We start from the raw sequence: 21228 nt of genomic DNA, 5'->3' as shown, positions 1-21228 counted from the left end.
TGGTCAGTGTGTACGCTCTTCTTGCGGTCATTTTCTCATAGAACACACCGAGTATCTGTTGTCTATTCCGACGCATACTCGTTGTGCTCTCCATTCCGACGCATACTCGTTGTGCTCTCCATTCCGACGCATACTCGTTGTGCTCTCCATTCCGACGCATACTCGTTGTGCTCTCCATTCCGACGCATACTCGTTGTGCTCTCCATTCCGACGCATACTCGTTGTGCTCTCCATTCCGACACATACTCGTTGTGCTCTCCATTCCGACGCATACTCGTTGTGCTCTCCATTCCGACGCATACTCGTTGTGCTCTCCATTCCGACGCATACTCGTTGTGCTCTCCATTCCGTCGCAAACTCGTTGTGCTCTCCATTCCGACGCATACTCGTTGTGCTCTCCATTCCGACGCATGCTCGTTGTCTTCTCTATTCGACGCATGCTCATTGTCTGCTCTATTCCAATGCATACTCATTGTTTTCTCTATTCCGATGCATACTCGTCGTGTTCTCTATTCCGATGCATACTCGTCGTGTTCTCTATTCCGATGCCTACTCGTCGAGTTCTCTAATCCGATGCATGCTCGTCGAGTTCTCTATTCCGATGCATACTCGTCGAGTTCTCTATTCCGATGCATACTCGTCGCGTTCTCTATTCCGATGCATACTCGTCGAGTTCTCTATTCCGATGCATACTCGTCGAGTTCTCTATTCCGATGCATACTCGTTGAGTTCTCTATTCCGATGCATACTCGTTGAGTTCTCTATTCCGATGCATACTCGTTGAGTTCTCTATTCCGATGCATACTCGTTGAGCTCTCTATTCCGATGCATACTCGTTGAGTTCTCTATTCCGATGCATACTCGTTGAGTTCTCTATTCCGATGCATACTCGTTGAGTTCTCTATTCCGATGCATACTCGTTGAGTTCTCTATTCCGATGCATACTCGTTGAGTTCTCTATTCCGATGCATACTCGTTGAGTTCTCTATTCCGATGCATACTCGTTGAGTTCTCTATTCCGATGCATACTTGTTGAGTTCTCTATTCCGATGCATACTCGTTGAGTTCTCTATTCCGATGCATACTCGTTGAGTTATCTATTCCGATGCATACTCGTTGAGTTATCTATTCCGATGCATACTCGTTGAGTTATCTATTCCGATGCATACTCGTGTTCTCTATTCCGATGCATACTTGTTGTGCTCTCTCTCTTTGCTGGCATTCTGAGAGGCTTTGGAGAAAAGGCATGTTGGAAACAATAGAGGGCACAGGAGGTACGCAAAGGAATAGACAACTGTCGCATACGCAGTGTGTTTCTTATCCTTCCAGATGAAGCATCAACGTATGTATAACATTTTTAGAACATGGATAATTAGCCCTTTGATGTTTTGTCATTTTATCCCATATGGCTTGTGTGGTATCCTATTTCATATTTCTTGTATACACAGCACTGATGATTACCATTTTGCTCATCAGTGGTGCTTCCTATAATGACCTGCGTTAACATACAATGCTTTATGCAAAAAGTGCAAAAGCACAATAGGGTCTTATCTTTTATAACCTTTTACCTGAATAAGTAGAACTGCTCATCTTATAGGGTTGTGTGAGACACAACATCTAACGTGCCTACGATCCAGATGCAGCAGCTAACGGGAACATCAAAAAGGCAAAAAGGCTGTCAAGGGAATAGTAAAGAAATTTATGCAAGTGGGAATAACAAAAATGATTAGTTTTTAAGATAGTTTAAACTATTATCCTAACTAATCGGATGATACCTTTAGACTCCACAGTAAAGGTTTGACCACAAGGGAAAGAACACGTAGTGAATATCACTACTTTTGGTGACTTTATTTTCAGAACATAGATATATTCCACAGTGTGAATACCTGTTCTGAGCCAGCACCGCTAGTACATGACAACGATCCCAGTGTGGAAACCTCCAGCGAGCGTCGGCTTAACCTGAACGCTACCATTCTGATTTACTCAGAGATGTGTTCTCCCATTACGATGAGCAGATGAATCGCGCCTTGCAGGGTGCCTAAGGGCTACACCTACAGTATATAAAAGGCAAGATCCAAAGTAGAATAAAACCGTAAACGCATAGAAAAGATGTCTCTTTGTAGATGATAAAGTAGAATGGAAACCAACTGTGCTTTTTTGTGCTGCAGTGTAGAAATTTTCTTCAGGAAATGAAGAAAATAAAAGTTTATTGGAGGAGTTTAATAGTTTAGTATGGCCCTTCAGCCATTCAGCATACACAAGAGGAAGACATTATTTGTGACTTAATCCTACCATATAAATAGGGAATAATGCTATACACAGCTAATATCACAACCTCTAGACCCTACTGACTTACAGCAGAGCTGGGAAATAATTACAAAAAAAAAAAAAAAAACAACTAGGTGGATGAATTCATTTGTTGTATTTCCTTGACACACATCAGGACAGCTACTGACTGTGCGCTCTTATCAGTCATCATTCTCATTATGTCTGGCATGTGAGCCAAGAAGATGAACATATTCCCGCAATATAAAGCAACAACGGTAATTTAGACACAGAGTGATTTATAAACTGCACAAAATGCAATTTCCTAGATTGTAGCTACAGCTACGTGACCAAGTAAGGCCTTTCAAACTCAGCCCAACTTTACAGTCATGATGCAAGAGCTACCTTACTCAGGACAATAAACACTTAAAGGGTTATTCCCAAAATACCAAATTATCCCCTATCCTATGGAACTTTGTGGGGGGTCCGAGTGGTTGGATCCTGAGTGAACCCAATAACAGGGCTCTGAAGAGTGCCAAATTGAATACTACGGAGGTGCGCATGCTTGGCCTCCACGTCGTGGCCATTTTCCATTTTTTCCTCCCCCTCTACCGAGAGCTTAACTTTTATTTTTTCCGTCAATCTAGTCATATGAGAGCTTGTTTTTTGTGGGATGAGTTGTACTTTTGAATGACACATTCATTTCACCACATAGTGCACTGGAAAGCGGGGAAAAAAAAAAATACAAGTGCCGCGGAACAAAAAGTGATTTCTTTTCATTTACCATATTCACATTACGGTAAAACTGACTTGGCAATATGATTTTCCAGGTCAGCACAAGTACGCATAGAGCAAACATGTATAGATTTTATTTTAGGTAATGGCAAAAAAAAAAAATTGGAAATTTTTTTTATAAAATTCGTTTTAGCTTTTCATTGTTGAGGATCTGGAGCTGTGTGAGGGCTAAATTTTTGAGCCCTGAGATGACGTTTTTACTGATACTATTTTTGGGGTAGATACAATGTTTTGATAGCCCCTTATTGCAACGTTGTGATGGCTAAAACGATGTAATTCTGGCATTTTGATTTTTGTTCTGCCGTTTACAGATCGGATTAATTTATTTTATATTTTGATAGATCTGACATTTTTTTTAAAGCAGCAATTCCTTATATGTGTATTTTTGTATTTTTTTTGTTTTTATTTTCAATGGGACAAAAAGGGGTGATTTGAACTTTCGCGTTTTATTTTTTCATATTTCTAAAGAAAATTTTTTTTTACTGTACTTAACAATCCCTTTACTTGAAGCTGCAATCATTTGATCGCCTGTGCTATAAGCATTGTTATGCATTGCAGAAATCACAATCTCCTATGAATGCTGGCCAAGGGCCAGCGTTAAACAGGAAGATTGTATTTTCATGCACGGGGGTCATGATTACATCACGGGTGCGCCGACAGGGGAGCATGGAATGATGCGAGCCCTTGTTGGCATGTGTTAAATCACGCTGCCAGAGATTGACAGCCATGGATATTAAAGGCACATGATGGCTGATTAAATCAGTTGTCATGTGCAGGGAAAGATGCGGGCTCAGAGTATGGGCCCGAATCAAAGTCAAGGACATGACGTAAATTTATGTCGTGAATGGGTTGATCAATGGGTCTGCAAGAAAAACAAAGTACAGCCCTTGGCTATTTCCAGGAGTCCCTCAGACAATAAATTAAATGATTGACGAGCATGTGCACCCCACTCCTTTGTAGGTGGGATTGCTTGGGGTCCAAGTAGTCAGACCCCAGCGATCATCAAGCTATCCCCTAAACCAAAGATAGGGGCTTATGTGTGATTTTGGAATTAACCATTTAAAAGTAATCACTTATACCTTTTATTGCTAACTAGCTGAAGAGCCCGGTGTTGCCTGGGCATAGTAACCAACTGTGGTTAGTTATAACAAATTATAATGATTATATTGCACATAAAAACCGTGCATCTAATCCTCTCTTGTGTGATACTGATTGCTGAGCCGTGTATCTAATCCTATTCTGTGTGATACTGTCTGCTGAGCCGTGTATCTAATAGTATTCTGTGTGATACTGTGTGCTGAGCTGAGTATCTAATCCTATCCTGTGTGATACTGACTGCTGAGCTATGTATCTAATCCTCTCCTGTGTGATACTGACTGCTGAGCTGTGTATCTAATCCTATCCTGTGTGATACTGGGCTCCCCCTGCAGTCTGTGTCAGAGGGTGGTCTGTGTTGGCACGGTAATAAATTGTGTTATTTCCAGCTTTACAGAAGGACGAGAACACCATAGAAATGATAAGAATAATAGGCCTCAGTTACCACAACTGTCTACAAAGAAAACTGTTGCTGATAGCAACCAATCACAGCTCATTTTTCATCTTTTAAACAGCTCTGGGACAGCGTGGCGAGTTTTGAATGGTGACTTTTGTGTTTCGACTTTTATGTGGCGAGGTTGGTGTATGTGTGTTGAAATGTGTGCGGAGGGTGGTATACGTATGTGTTGAAGCACGTGGCAGTGTGTGGCGCATTTTGTGTGTGTGTTCATATCCCCGTGTGTGGTGAGTATCCCATGTCAGGGCCCCACCTTAGCAACTGTACGGTATATACTCTTTGGCGCCATCGCTCTCATTCTATAAGTCCCCCTTGTTCACATCTGGCAGCTGTCAATTTGCCTCCAACACTTTTCCCCCATTATGTAGATTGGTGAATTGGAACGCGCGGGTTAAAATTTCGCCTCACAACATAGCCTATGACGCTCTCGGGGTCCAGATGTGTGACTGTGCAAACTTTTGTGGCTGTAGCTGTGACGGTGCGGATGCCAATCCCGGACATACATACACACACACCCACCCACATTGAGCTTTATATATTAGATTAAAACTAGAGTCTGAAATATTTTTTTCTCATTTGATTTTATTTTCGGAAACTATATAATGTATTCTATTTTCTGTACAGAATTTCAAGGGCCAACATCCTGCCTGAGCCAAATGTTGCACAACCTGTGGCCAGTGCTTCACATAGCCAGTGATGCTATTCTGTCTGACCCCAACCATATGGTCATACACATGCTTATTTGTGTTGGTATTGGACATGTATATTCCTGGTCACAGAGAAGAGGTGTGGGGTAGTGCACATCAAGGCTAAAGAACTATGGTTCCCCATGTGCCACTCGCTGTTACCCCCAAATATTAGTAGAATGGTGGTCTCTTGACCCCTAGTAGCACTGCAGAAAGGAGTAGATGACGGGGAGAAGAGACATAGACAGAGTTGTATAGTTTTCATGTGTATAAAAAGTGACCATTAACAGCAATCACTGTGGACAGTTGTGGGGTCTTGTTTTGGACAGCCTGATGCACAAGGTTTATTTTGAACAAATATTGACGTTTTTTCTTAATGTCACCATATTTGCAAAGGAAAAGGACTGTATAAAAGAAACACCTTTGGAATTATTTGCATCAATCACAAGACCGTAGGTTTGAATATCCCAAGCTTTATAAATAGTATCTATTTATCTCATCTATGGCATGGAATGAAAATATTTTGTAAATGGTCCAGGTCATAATACCGGTTCAGGTTTTGTTGATGCCCTTGGACTCGGTTCAATCTCACAATGTGGCTCTCGGAGCTGAAAAGGTTGTGCCCCCCTGAGCTGTTGTTGGAACAGTCTTTTTTTTGCAAATAGAAATGTGCTTCTACTTTATAGCACAAATGCAAAGACATTAGCTTAGACATGCCTCTTACTTTCACAACAGTTAAAAGGGTTTCCAAGGTTTGTAAATATTTTCTAACAGCAGCAAAAATAATCACATGAAAAAACACAATTCACCTTTTAAATCCCCTGCTTCTCCAGGGTGGCGGCTCCACAGTGACAAGCAATGGAATAGGTGATTTATAGTAAATTGTCTTTTTGCTAACACTTGTTAAACACTTTGATTATATTCTGAATATATATTCAAGTTAACCCCTTACTGCCATGGGACACAATAGTACATCCAATGGCAGTACTTCCGCTTTGACGTGGGCTCCGGCGGTGAACCCGCATCAAAGCCGGGACATGTCAGCTGTTGTGCCCATAATAGACGCAGGTAGAATCACGATCCACCCTTGCCTATTAACTAGACAAATGCCGCTGTCAAACACTGACACCAGCATTTAACCAATGCTTCCGGCCACCGGGCCGGAAATACACGCATTGCCGACCCCCGTCACGTGATCGGGGGTCAGCGATGCGTTGGCATAACAACCAGAGGTCTCATAGAGACCTCTATGGTTGTTGATGCCAAATTGCTATGAGGGTCCCCGGTGGCAGGCGCTCATAGCAATGCTGTAATTCTGCTACATAGAGGCGATCTGCTCAAAGCCTATATGTAGCAGACCCGATCAAGTTGTGGCAGCGTCTAGCCTCCCATGGAGGCTATTGAAGCATGCCAAAATTAAAAAAACTTTTTTTTTTAAATATGAAAAAAATAAAAATATAAAAGTTTAAATAACTCCCCTTTCACCCCATTCAAAATAAAACAATAAAAAAATCAAACATACACATATTACTGTATATACTCGGGTACAAGCCGAGATTTTTCAGCCCATTTTTTGGGGCTAAAAGTCCCCCCCTCGGCTTATACGCGAGTCATATACCGGGGGTGGGTGGGGGAGGGGGAGCAGGGGTGTCAGAGACCATACTAACCTCTCCTGGCCCTTCTCAGCAGCCCCTGCTTCTCCCTCTGCCGTCTGCTTCCTGCATTCAGCGGTCACGTGGTACCGCTCATTAAACTCATGAATGTGCGCATATTTATGAGTTTAATGAGCGTTACCACGTGACCATCTGAATGCAGGGAGCAGACGGCAGAGGAGAAGCAGAGGCTGCCGCTGCAGAGAAGTGCCAGGAGAGGTGAGCATGACGGGGGTAGAGTAATATTCACCTGTCCCCGTTCCAAGCCGTGCACCGCTGTGTCTCACTGTCTCCGGGTCTTCCTGCTTTGACGGCAGAGGGCGTGATGACGTAGTCAGTATGTGCCCTCTGCTGTCACTGCAGAGAGCCGGGAGACAGAGCGGTGGATGGCAATGGAACAGGGACAGGTGAATATCACCAGTGCTGGGGGCTCAGGACACCAGCACCTGGCCCCCCAGCGACGGAGAGGTGAGTATGTCATTTTTTTATTTTATTGCAGCAGCAGCAAATAAGGGGAATTTATGGAGCCGCATTAACCCTTGTGCAGCAGCATATTATGGGGGGCATTTATGGAGCATCTTATGGAACAGCATTAACCCTTGTGCAGCAGCATATTATGGGGGGTATTTATGGAGCATTTTCTTGGACCACCATTTAACCCTAGGCTTATACGCGAGTCAATAAGTTTTCCCAGTTTTTGTGGCAAAATTAAGGGGTCGGCTTATACACAAGAATATACGGTAGATATCCCCGCGTTCAGAATTACCTGATCAAAAAAAAAAAAAAAAAAAGAATTAACCCGATCGCTAAACGGTGTATCAGGGAAAAAAAATTAAAAAGCCAGAATTATGTTTTTTTGGTCGCCGCGACATTGCATTAAATGGGCGATCAAAAGATCGTATCTGCACATAAATGGTACCATTAAAAACATCAGCTCAGTGCGAAAAAATAAGCCCTCACCAAAACCCAGATCATGAAACATGGAGACGCTACGGGTATCGGAAGGTGGCACAATTTTTTCTTTTTTTTAGCAAACTTTGAAATTTTTTTTCACCGCTTAGCTAAAAAAAAGAACCTATACATGTTTGGTGTCTCTGAACTTGTAATGACCTGGAGAATCATAATGGCAGGTTAGTTTTAGCATTTAGTGAATCTAGCAAAAAAGCCAAACAAAAAACATGTGTGAGATTGCACTTTTTTGCAATTTCACCGCACTTGGAATTTTTTTTCCCATTTTCGAGTACACGACATGGTAAAACCAACGGTGTCTTTCAAAAGTACAACTCGTCCCGCAAAAAATAAGCCCTCACATGGCCATATTGATGGAAAAATAAAAGAGTTATGGCAGAAGAGGAGCGAAAAACGAAAACGCAAAACCGAAAAAAGCTCCGGTCATTAAGGGGTTAAATGCAATAATATTGAAGATAATGCTTTCAATTAGATTCTTGAGAGCTGCATACAAAGAAAAGAGGAAGGATACAATGTATCCATTTGCTGCAATTAGGGAAAATTTCAAGCATCTTTAAGTGTATGCATGTAGTCCCTAATGAATGAAAATGTCCACATTGAATTAGAAATGATATTCACACGCAACACACGTAACCTTCTGCAACGTGTTTTCAATGTTTGACCTCATATTGATTGTAGCACAGCACGGTGGTCATGAGAGATTGTCAGTTTTCTCTATAATTTAGTAATTATGGACAGCTCCGGCAGATCCTGCCAACAGTAATTTGTTGAAAATCCCATTGATTATCTCTCATCAATGTTAGTACGGTCTGTAATAGCAGTAACAAATTCAAGACATGCTCTCAAAGCTCGGAAACAGATAATCCTCAGTATGAGAGCTGTCTTTTTGAGAAGACCACCTGAAACTGAATCACTCAAAATTAATTTTTTTAAGTTTATTCATATAAGATCGCTAATATGTGTATTATATGGTGAAACAGAAAACCTGACACAGCAGATCTTGTTGAAGAGAATCGGTCACCAGATGTTTGCTACTGCCCCATCCCAAATCAGAAAAAAACAGCCCCCTGAGGAAGCCCACGCGAAACGCGCGTTGTGGCTGCGTGGTCTGACGGCATACAGAGATTTATTTGGGCAAGACGATGTTCATTTGATGTCTTAAAATTCCCGGTCCATACATTATCTGTATTTGTCTCAGATCTCTTTTCTGTTTGTGTCCTATATGGTGCTTTTATATGAGTAGAATACAGAATAAAAGCTTTTTGATAAATTTTAAATGGGTATTTGTACTCCTTTTTCTCTATTTTTGTATACAATTGTATTTTGGAGTATAACTGTTGCCCTTGACATTGTTTGAGGTAGGGGTACCTTTTATTGGTATTAACCCGTTTTATTCTGGATCCTTTTCATTCAAAATCAGCATAATGTAGGGACAGAGACACTTTCTAGGAATGTATCACTTACTGGGCAGATCTAGCAGTTCTCTGAATGCTGAGCTCTGTATATAATCCCATCCACACCAATGATTGGCAGCTTTCTGGGTACACTGTGCATAGGCAAAAAGCTGCTAATCAGTGGTGGGGGTGGGGTTATACAAGGCTCATGAATACATGGACTAAATGGCAGCAGGTATACTACTTCTCTAGTGATAAAAAAAACTGTATTAACAGGAGCTGATGAAAACTACAGTTCGCAGACCAGTAAGTAACACATCACTAGAATCAGGGTCTCTCTCTCTACATCATGCTGCTCTCAGGTTAGGTGGCTAAAACCTGGTGACAGATTGCCTTTAAGAAGAAGATCTTCTGAAAGAGGTGGTCTTTTAAATAGATTTCACGTCACATATATACGGTATTTCTATCATTTAAAGTACTGTATATTGCACAGCCTGTCATCTGACCCTATCGCCCACAATGCACGATATGCTGATGGTTCAGCCAACAGCTCTCTCCCCGACTTCCCAAAACACAGGAGCGCTTGGCTCAACCAAGAACTCCAGGGTTCTTTATGAGAGAGACGCTGACAGACACCTCTGGTTCTGAATCCCAGCATGGAAAAATGGAAAAGCAAACATGGTCTACTCTCGTTGGGAGCTTACTACGCCCAAAGTCACAGAAACCAGAATACGACCAAGTTAATGAAGACTTTAATTGGCCAATCCGACTTAAAACGATACAGATTAACACTTGTTAACGCTCCGTTACTCCTAAACAGATTATATTCTGATTATACCGTCTGGTTAAATTCAATTATATTGAAGTTAAAGCTTTCAACAAGAGCCCCGGGAGCCACACACAAGCAAAGAGGAGGGATACAATGTATCCATTAGCGATAATTCACAATAAAAAGAAAAGTACGGCTAGCAACCATAATCCTCAATGTGCATTCATTAAATCAGAGGGGTGTCATTGCAGACTAGTTTTCACTCAAAGGATATGCTTATTTCACGGATTGCCTTTGGTGCATTTTTTTTTTCTATTTTCAAAAGACTTGGGTCGTAAATTAGACGTAGCGACAGGAAAAAAAAAAAGCATAAATTCCAATGTTTTACTAAATTAAAATGTATATATATATCTACATAATAATGAAGCAGTAATTTATATTCAAGGTGCGAAACACATTTGCTGGTGGCAAAATACAATATTTCACAGTTTAATAGCAGGAAGTCCTCGCTTCCCCTAGGATTCTTCTTACCAGCCGTCTACCAAGCCTAGAGACATGAAAGTCCGAAGACCATGTAGTGCAGCCCACATATATTTTATAATTGTCATCAAGCAATTGACTACCAGAGCCACTGCCTCCTAATGACAATGGATTACAAAATCACTGGTAAATGCAGCTTTAATCCGGTTTTCTAAGCATTTGAGATTGTTTAATTAGCTCATATTAATTAAAATGTAATCTAACTTATTCACAACATAGTGAGATCAGCGTGATACACCTACTAAAGTTATTTCTTTGTTCCATCAATGAGAAAAAAAAGCTAGGACTACAAAGAATAATCGGCATAGTGTCCTAAAGAGAGACATAAAAGTATGCAAGTAAATTACACTGCCAATTCTGTAATTTACAACTTAAAAATACACTGCAATCACTGCCGAGTAGAGCATCAGTGGAAAGGTCCATCACTATAGATATTGTAATGACGCTCTGTATGTGGAATTAATACGGCATCCAAGGACAGGGTTTGCACAAGCCGCTCAGTTTAGCAGGTCCCAGGGTAATCCGCATGAAATATTACATTGCCCTCATTATAAACTCATAACAATACACCGGGTAGTAGATTTTTTTTTAATGAATGAAGAGATGCTGCCATTATGTGCATGTAGTGAATCAAGTGTATTGTGACAACTACTACATTTATAGGTGGTACACAGGGGCCCACCAGGGGATTCACCTCTTCCCCAGTTGGCCAGTCCAAGCCTGGAAGGATCCCTTTGGTTACATCAATGGATTAGCTGTCTGAGAGAGATGGCAGAGAGAGGGATCATCAAAGCTGGGTTGTATCCAAAAGGTCACAAGACAAAATCAGAAGTCAGGGATGTGGTCAGGAGGATGCTGTCATCAGTAACAGAAATTGAACTGAATCAGTGCGGAGGAACAAAAGTAAAAACCAGGGTAAGCCTTGCTCACGGCTCCCAACAGAGAGACAATTACATCTGATAACTAGCCCTCTGCAGCAAAACACATACAAACTGGAGGAGGGACAAGTCCCAGCTTTCCTAAAGTTTAACTGAAACACACTCTCGCTGGCCAGTAGTATCTGCAGTATAAGGGGGTAGTAGGAGTGTGTTCAGACACAGATGTGACAGCAGGGCCGCCATCAGGGATTTACTGCCCTGACTGGCGTATGAGTTCCGAACAACAGAGGGGTCCCGCATCGGGTCCCGTCTCTTCTGCCTATCAGGGCCCAGCGACAGGATTTTGCCGATGCAGTAACTTAACCTGCATCAAAGACGCAGGTTCAGTTAACCTCTATTGCTGTGTGGGCCTGCATGGCAATAGTTAAAGCCGCCAACTAATCGGAGGCTGACAGCTGACGTCAGCACCCACGTTGCCAGTGTGTGACGTCATTGTTATTCACCGGCAAGTGTGCGCTTGAAACGCCTGGAGGGATCATCACCGCAGGAGCGCGGCCAGGTAAGGAGAAAGGTTTTTGTTTTATTGAAAGCGGCAAGCCACAATACATTTCACCGGCAAGATGGAGACACATGGACCATGTGTCTCCATCATGCACGGAGCAGAATGAAGACATGGGGCAGAATGGAGACACGGGGGGGCAGGATTGGAGACACAAGGGCAGGATTGGAGACACTAGGCAGAATGGAGACACAGGGAGCAGGATTGGAGACATGAGGCAGAATGGAGACACGGGGGCAGGATGGGAGACACAGGGCAGGATGGGAGACACAGGGGGCAGGATTGGAGACATGGGGCAGGATGGAGACAGATGGGGCAGAAATATGGGGCAGGATGGAGACAGATGGAGCAGGATCATGGGTCAGGATGGAGATAGATGGGGCAGGATGGAGACAGATGGGCAGGATCGCATGCATATACTAAATGCCCTCAGCTTATTGCTGAGAGGCATTTAGAATAAATCTAGTGCACCTGCAAGATGGCTACCAGCCAATATCTTGGGGGCATCTTGTATAAGAGACTCCCCCTCTCCTCTAGAGTAACGTGTATAGCCATTAGTGAGTAAGATGTACTACTAGTGAGTTGTGAGGTACCTAAATCCCGGTGTGGCCAGTGTCCTAAACCTGTATATCTGGTTCCGGTGTGGCCAGTCCTGTATCTGTAGTCCCCTGGTCCCGAAGCGGCCAGTGCCTGAACCTCATCCCCTGATCCCGGAGCAGCCAGTTCCTAAACCTCATCCCCTGGTCCATGAGCGGCCTGTTCCTGAACCTTGTTTCCTGGTCTCAGATCGACCAGTGTCTGATCATTGTCCCCTGGTCCTGATGTGGCCAGTCCTGTGCCCAAAGTCGCTTGGTCCTGGTGTGGACAGTAATGTCCCTGAAGTCCCCTGGTCCCAGTGCGAGCAGGCATGAACATTATTGCCTGGTCCATGAGTAGCCAAACCCTGATCCAGTACCCTAGACCGGCGTGCCTGTAATAAACCCTAAATCAGTGTCAGCGTACCTAACCCCTGGGGTCCACAGCTACAGTACCGGGTTCTGTCTCCATCATCAGGAGCTCCAGTTAACACCAGGTAGTTGCTTAGCTATGCCCCTTCCAGAGTAGGCCCGGACCTGTGGCACAGTGGATCCACAAATCCACATGGGCCACGGTTGGGCTTAACAGTTTGCTTGGTCATGGCTGCAAAAGAAACAACAAAACTATGTTGTTGGGATCTATCAAGTTTTATATTTCACACAGCATCATCTAATGGTTTTAGTGGTGTATTCTGCAGTGAGGGATATAAAGTAACAAGAAACATGGTGCAGCCACTGGCTTCTAAGGTGAATATCAATATTACCTTACCAATATAAAAAATGCAACCAAAAGTTAAAACTACGGATCAGGGCACGATAGAGAATTTCAATGTGTGACTGTTTTCACATTATAAAAAATAATACATAGGCAGCTTTAAAAGGACAAAAAAAATGAGCATTAGTAAGTTATATAAGTTTCTAATATTGCTCATTTAGACCAGGGGCCCAAATCACCAGCCGGTTGCTCTGGACCCAGTCCCGACTGCTTACATAGGACAGCATTTCGGTATTGGCAAATGATCAGAACCAGTCTACCGGCACTCCTTAGCTCTGGCCACTCTTTCCAATCATGGAGTACTGTCCTGTTGTAAGTACAGGACTCAAGCAGCTGACCGATTTAGGAGCACGTGGTAGAAATGAAAAAAAAAAATCAAAAAAACAAGTATGTTCTAGAACTTATTCTTTAATGCGCGAGTATGTATATTTTTTGCCAAGGCAACGCCTCTGAAGACACACTTGGAAAAAAAAAACATTTCTAAAAACATTTTTGGCGTGAAAAGCACTTTTATAATAAAGCTTACTCAAAAGATTTCACTTTTCAGTCAAGTCAGTTGAGGAGCTTAAGGCTAAGTGCACACGTAGCAGAAAATGTCTGCTCAAAAACCTGACTCCCTTCCCAGAAACCGCGCGGTTTTTTTCTGTGCGTTTTCCGTGCGGTTTTGATGCGTTTTTTTTCCGGCGTGTTTTCAAAAGGCATAGAACTAGCCAAAAACGCGGAAAAATCTGCGATATTAATGAGCATGCTGCGTTTTTTACTGCGATGCGTTTTTTTCGCGGTAACAAACGCATCAATATGCACAAAAAGTGCAAAATGCATAGCAATTAATGGGAAGCTTATTTTTAGCGGTTTTATTGGCAAAACTGCTAAAAAAAACGCTGTGTGTGAACACAGTCTGATGGTTCAGGTTGGTTACCCTTGTCTTTCTTTTTCTGCACGATTGTCTAAGAAGACTTATGACCAAATCAAAGTTTAAGGCTATGTGCACACGATGCAGATTTGCTGCGGATCCGCAGCGGATTTTTCCACGCAGGAACGCTGCAGATCCGCACTGTGATTTACAGTACAATGTAAATCAATGGAAAAAAAAAAAAGCTGTGCAGATGGTGCAGAAAAATCAGTGCGGAATTGCTGCGGATTTAAAAGAAGTGCATGTCACTTCTTTTGTGCGGATCTGCAGCGTTTCTGGACCCCTCCATGACAGAAATCCGCAGTGGCAAAAACTGCAGAAAATCCGCACAAAATCCGCATCAATTCCGAGGCAAATTCGCGGCTGCGGATTCTTCCAGGAGATGCGGATTTTGTGCAGAAAATTCTGCACCACTTTTCCTATGTGTGCACTTAGCCTGTTTTCTTTTTGGGTAAACTTACAGGGATATAGGCATTTTTCTGTTTTTTGCAAAGTCCAAAAATGACAGGAAGTGCAGCCAAATTGTTTGGTGAAAATATTGAGTGTCACCACACTAGAGAAACCTACTACCATTCCCACAACCATTCCTGGTTGTAGCCAGCACCTGTGTTAATATCTCGCTTGCCAACTCTGAGCTCTAAAATATATGAATGAAACACCGGGGAATGTTTTCTCCATAGAAACTCCTACACAAAATGCCGACGGTAAATTATAGTGACGGGAGCCCGTACAAATCACTCACAAAATTGCTCAGGTCTCGGGTGCAGTCATGAAATCACTGTTACAACTTCACAAGTGATCTCTTGCCAAAAGCAGCGTGCACTGCACATCTGGTAATGTTTTTTCCTGACTTTCATTACCTACATTAATGGCAGAAATATTTCAAATTAGATAGTGATACAAAGTCCAAGATGGCAAGCGCTTGATTGATTTAACTATTAATTTCCTTTACAGCACATGGTCTAATGAATAGGTTGTGAGGGAGGAAGAAATATGCTCGTGGCATAAAATATCAGGGTGAGGGGGAATTTGAAATTTTAATGATATTGTTCATGGATTGAAAAGATTCCTACTCAGAATTTCATTTCAATTAATCTGTGACGGAGCGGAGAGCTCAGATACGCGGCTTATACTGATTGTTAAATGCAACAAAGAAACTAACACTTGCCCTTGTATTACAGCATTCCCATACATGTTTCCTGGTCATTATCGTAACATTCATATATATTTTACATTTGGAATGGAAGAAGTTGGTAATGAACCTATAGACACAATGAAGTATGTCCCCAAGCGGATCAGCCTACCAGAATCGGTGCCATGACTTCTATGGTTTGTGCAGTGGTTCCCAGACTGGGCCTATAGAATCCCAGGCGGTAATGGCATACACCTATGGCCACTAGAAGGATGCCGCCATTCAGATGTGAAATACAGGGTATATCTTTTGGTGATGCCCTTATGATAAATTCATGTATCACTTCCAAATGATTGGTGAAAAAAATGTTTGAATGGAGGGGGTCCAACCATTAGGATCCTCATAGATCCCAAGAACAAGGTTTGACATCTGAATCGGTGCCTGCCCTTCCTGCCTCGGTTTCTGTCACCAGTTGGCATCATAGTCTGGTGACAAGTCTAGTTCTGCGTCCTTTGAGACTTTTAGTTCTGTCCCAGCTGGAAGATTGAGAGTTAACTTCTGTTAGTGTTTTGTCTCTGATACAGTGACCCAGGCGCTGTAGCAAGTTATTTAAGCTTCTGAAATTCTGCTGTCCACTGCCACTTATAACGTGACTAGCTTTAATTAACTTTGTATCATGGTTGTATTCTCAGTGGACGTTCCCAATTTTGACCTCAACTCGTTTTTTTGGCTGCTCTCTGGCCTTATGATTTTGTTTCTGCTCAGATCTGGTTCTGACCCCGTTACTGGACCATTCTTTCTGCCATCTTGTATCACTGGCCACCTGTGATTCTGACCCTCCCAAAGGCCCGTGTAAGTCCAAATCCCTGTACAGAGGTTAAAACTCCTGGGATTTCCGAAAGAGAGAGACTTGAACCAAGTCTATCCGTGGATGCCATTTTAGGGTTGTCAGGCAACCACTGACAAACCCAGGACACACACGGATCCCAAAATCCCCTGTGTAAATGGAGCAAGGGGTGAATATAATCTACCACTCTTCCATTCACTTCTATGGGACTGAGACAAGACAACTGCTGTCAGTCTGATAAAAGTGAACAGATGGGTAGTCAAGCATGTGCACCATGGTTTCATTCACAAAGGTTATTTTGGGAATCCCATTGCTAATGGTCAGACCCCCAGAGATTATTTAATTATTACCCCTCCAATTTACAAGTAATGTGTTCAGTTAAAGAAAACCTCTTTATACCATCTTCTACATCTACAGAACCCTCTTCAGTGTACCTGTATGCACGTGTAGAGTGCAGATGTCCTAGAGAAGAATGCAAAATCACTCAACCAACATTCCACTAGAATAGATGGATCAATAACTTTCATACAGCCATTCAAAGATCCAATCTTAGCAACTCCTCAGTCCATTACAACACAGACACCTCATTAAGAGGTAAACCCTACAATGGCTATATGACTACTTAAAAAACTGGGTAAAGCTTTGGCGTTCTAGGTCTTTTTTTCTATGCATTTTGATGGCGGAGAATGGTCATAGTTCAGTAGATTTGCCATAATTCTCAACTCAATTGGAGAAATATGGCGACCAATGCACTGAATTTTAATATTGGTTGGCCACATTTTTAAATATGCCCCATTTTGTTCCATAAGCGTCATTCAGCATCTACTTCTGTCATCAAAAGTGATGCTTTAGAGTTACTCTGAGGGGTCTTTGGCTGGTTGGGGGTCTCTTGGCTTGGGTTAGTTTGAGAACTACTGGTGTACTAGGTTTTCATTTTACTTATAGCTTATTATGTCACATGGAAGTATGCTATTCCTTTTGCAATGTGAGTCTGGTCTAATCTATTGTATGTTGCACTTGCATACCAATTTGGCGCACTTGAAGTGACATGAGATCACATTTTCTATAGCACTTAAGAATTCTACAAACACACTATACACCGAATAACAGAGAGAAAGATCAAAGTTCGGTTTTACATTACTTTAGAGCTTAAATCCAAGTGTTTGTGAGCATCTCCAGAAATAATGCAGCAGGAGCTGAAGCGATGGCTGCGCCGAGTACAGTTTTCTTAAACGTATCTGCAAGACTTCTGCATTTCGGTCACATTCCTCATAATTTAAAACAAATCATAAACGCTTATAGGCTCTTTAAAATGCCAAGCAAATCAATATCAAAGAAATTGCTCTTACCATTGAAGGTACGAATGGAGCAAGTATACCTCCAAATCTGCATGCCATGGCACATACACCCAATCCAGCGTTCCTAAAACAAAATCACAATCATAAGAGCAGAGGAAAAAAAAAAAGACCTTTAAAGAGAACCGGTCACCTCTCCTGACACTTCTGTTAGAGTGGACTTTAATTTCACATACAATAACGATGAAGAAACATTTTTTCATGGGAACATTCCTCTGTTATTTCTCTTGCATGACTAAATTAATAACTGGGGTCACTCTTCTTCTGGTCAAATGTCCCTACACAGCTTGGACACCAATACATGGCAAATGCTGCCATGACTCCAAACCAACAGAGCACTTAAAGAGCCCAGTTCTCTGGATTAGTGAAAGCTCCAGTTGGGGAACCCACATAGATCGGCGAGTTATCACCCATCTTTTGGATAAGTGATTAATCGCTAAAATGGGAGAAACTCTGTAAAGGGGTTTTCCACAATCCCGCTGTGCTTCCCTAAATGCTATTAGATCTCTAAAATTAATGAGCACAGATGGCAGTTACCCTCCCTAGGTCCTGGGATGACTCCCCACCACTGTTCTTGTCTCTGTTTACTGGCTGCAGTGGTGACATTATGACTACAGTGCACCTCACCGCTGCAGCCATTCACTTACCTCAATGGCTCTACAGATGTATACAGCATGAGCCATTGAACTCAGTGACTGGCTGCAGCGGTGATGTGCACTGTAGTCATAATGTCACCGCTGCAGCCAGCAAACAGAGACTAGAGCAGCGTGTTTTAGGGGTATAGGAGCTTTTGTGGACATAACACTTCATAGTGCAAATTAATTTTTATATAAAAGAAAACTTAAAGAACTATATATATCAGAGGTAACCCCAGAGTGAAAAAAAAAATCCATGCACAATATTCACCCCAAGATTATTAAGTAAGGGCTCAGATCACATTCCGGACTTAGTTACGGAATGTAACGTATTATATATTTAAGGAGTCAGAGTCAATCCATTTTATACGAACTCCGACTCCACAGCCCTGTTTACTGGTACCTATACAACAGTGGATGAAGCAGAAGGATCATCTGATTTAGAGCTGAAGTCTCAGGAGTAAGTGATTAACTTGATTAATAAATCTAAAAAACAATCAGGATCACATTGTATCAGTTTAATCGTATTACGGTATTTTCATTTTCATTATCTGAAACTCATATCCATTCATACGTGTAAGAAACACACTGAATCCCAAGAAGAAACATAAAAGAAAACGCAAAATTAAAAAATACAGGCAATAAAAAGTCAATCGCATGGCTGAAAACAGGGGCGTAACTGTAACTGATGCACAAGTAGCTGTCACACCTGGCCACAGGTGTCCTAAAGTGGCCAATGGCCATAGTTAGGTGATTGGCCTGGTTACAGATTTGGCATTGGGGCCTTTCATATTATAGCTCTTAATGTAGGTGATCCTACACAATTGCTGCACAAAGCTCTGGAAAATCTAGTTTCCACCTATAAATACAATCCAGAGACTGGAATGAGCTTTCTAGAGTAGGGAAAGTCACTGCTCCTCATGAATTAGATGCCCTTAACTGGCTTCCACCCTTCCATTTTGGTGCAGCTGGAAGAGATGGTGTAAAAAGGCCAAGTGTCGCAAAATTTTGAGCAACGTCAAGTTGTGCTGAAATATTGTTACTTTTCAAATACTTTTAGGACAGAATTCCAGCGTGAAAGCTTCAATCGGTCCCAAAGTCCAGAACAATGTTTCACATTTATCAAATAGCAGAAGACAGTGGTATATTCGACAGTCTCAAAAAGTGCCAAATTTCAGTATGCACGGTCTGAAGGTTGGACAACTTCAGTAAATCATCCGCCCACTGTGTGCACACCGCTTATCCATCCTCAACAGTGATGATTGATTTAGATACGGCAATGGGTTTATTACAATTACTCGGGTGAGTAGATCCAATGTACACGGAGGTTGTTCAGTTTTTCTCGAGCTCACCTTTAAATGATAAACATTATTACTAGTGTACTGAGACATTCATTTTTAATTAGAAATGAAAAATGAGCTTAGTCTCCAAGGAACACTTTCTTTTTATAGTCGTGGGTCCTTAGAATACAGCATAATGGCTATAGAGACAGGTTTAAACACTGGACTATGAACTAATAAAACCGTATTATCAGCAGCAGGACACCGCTCAGTGCCAGCAGTAGCTGCCAAAATAAGCTGGTTGGTTAATGGTTAGATAGGTTGTCATGTTCGCTGACTACAGGTGGGCTTTAGAGACGATTACTACATGTCAGTGACTTGCAATTATTATTTTCAATTGACAATAATTGATGCCATCTTATCTGGCCTCCTAATCAGAGAGGCTCGTCTGTGCTGTAGACTGCGTGTAAACAGGAATCGACAAGACAATGGCTGGTCTTCTAGTGGAGACTACAATCTGAGCCTGCTTTCATATACTACCTACCCTCATCGTGGGCGATTTCAACATCCCCATTGCTCTTCCCCTCTTCCCATCTGCTACTCACCTTTTATCTCTAACCTCCTCGCTTGGCCTTTCGCAGCTTACTAATTCTCCAACGCATGAAGACGGAAACTCCCTCGACTTGGTCTTCTCTCGGCTTTGTGCAGTGGATGATTTTGCAAACTCCCTTCTCCCGCTCACTGACCACAACCTTCTTTCATTCTCTATCAGGAACTGCCAGGCTGCTCAGGTCACCCCCACTGTCCACACTTATAGAAACATGCAGGCCATTAACACCCAGAAACTTATGAAGAACTTGCAGTCTTCATTGGCCCTTATCTCCTCCCTCTCATGTCCTGATTCTGCATTGAAGCATTACAATGAAACATTTCAAAGTGCTCTGGATGAATTTGCACCTCCTATAAATAGAACACCACAACACAGAGGGCAACAACCCTGACACACCCTGCAAACACGTTTCCTGCAGCGGTGCTCCAGGTGTGCCGAACATCTGTGGAGAAAATCCAATCTACACAAAGATTTCATCCATTATAAGTTTATGCTTCGAACATACAACACTGCCCTTCACCTCTCAAGACAAACCCATTTCAACACCCTCATCACTTCACTGTCTAATAACCCTAAACGTCTCTTTGACACTTTTGATTCTCTACTCAACCAGAGAGTACAGGCACCAACCACGGAGCTTCGAGCTGAAGATCTGGCCAATTACTTCAAAGAAAAAATTGACCAGATCCGACAGGAAATTATCTCCCAATCACCTCATACCATGCACTGTCCTCCCTCCCCCACTGCATCTAGCTCACTCTTTGATTTTGAACCAGTCACAGAAGAAGAAGTAAGCAGGCTCCTTGCATCTTCTCGCCCAACCACTTGCACCAGTGACCCATTTCCGTAACATCTCCTCCAGTCCCTTTCCCCTGTTGTCACCCCTCACCTAACTAAAATATTTAACCTCTCTCTCTCTCTCTTCTAGTATCTTTCCCTCCTCATTTAAGCATGCCATCATACATCCTCCACTTTGTATACTGCCCCTATTGGTCAAACAATCAGTAGATTTGGTTTCCAGTACCATCTCTATGCTGATGACACCCA

General features: G+C 42.3%; 1 protein-coding gene across 5 annotated transcripts in view; it reads right to left on the bottom strand.

The window, feature by feature from the left end:
- Positions 1-21228, bottom strand: part of LOC141051266 (solute carrier family 22 member 15-like) — a 353709-nt gene that overhangs the window by 44130 nt on the left and 288351 nt on the right. For 3 of the 5 annotated variants that reach the window (XM_073548125.1, XM_073548126.1, XM_073548123.1), the window contains one exon: positions 17651-17723. The exons of 1 other annotated variant lie outside the window; for it this stretch is intronic. In XM_073548125.1, coding sequence (XP_073404226.1) covers positions 17651-17723 — 73 coding nt within the window. Of the gene's footprint in view, positions 1-1564; positions 1676-17650; positions 17724-21228 lie in introns of those variants that run through there. One more of the 5 variants, XM_073548124.1, reaches the window with a different exon arrangement.

The sequence above is a fragment of the Dendrobates tinctorius genome, unplaced genomic scaffold (assembly GCF_039654945.1).
Source record: "Dendrobates tinctorius isolate UK_male_01 unplaced genomic scaffold, ASM3965494v1 ptg000156l, whole genome shotgun sequence".
In the NCBI taxonomy this organism is placed as follows: Eukaryota; Metazoa; Chordata; class Amphibia; order Anura; family Dendrobatidae; genus Dendrobates; species Dendrobates tinctorius.
This window is presented reverse-complemented; position numbering and strand designations above follow the sequence as displayed.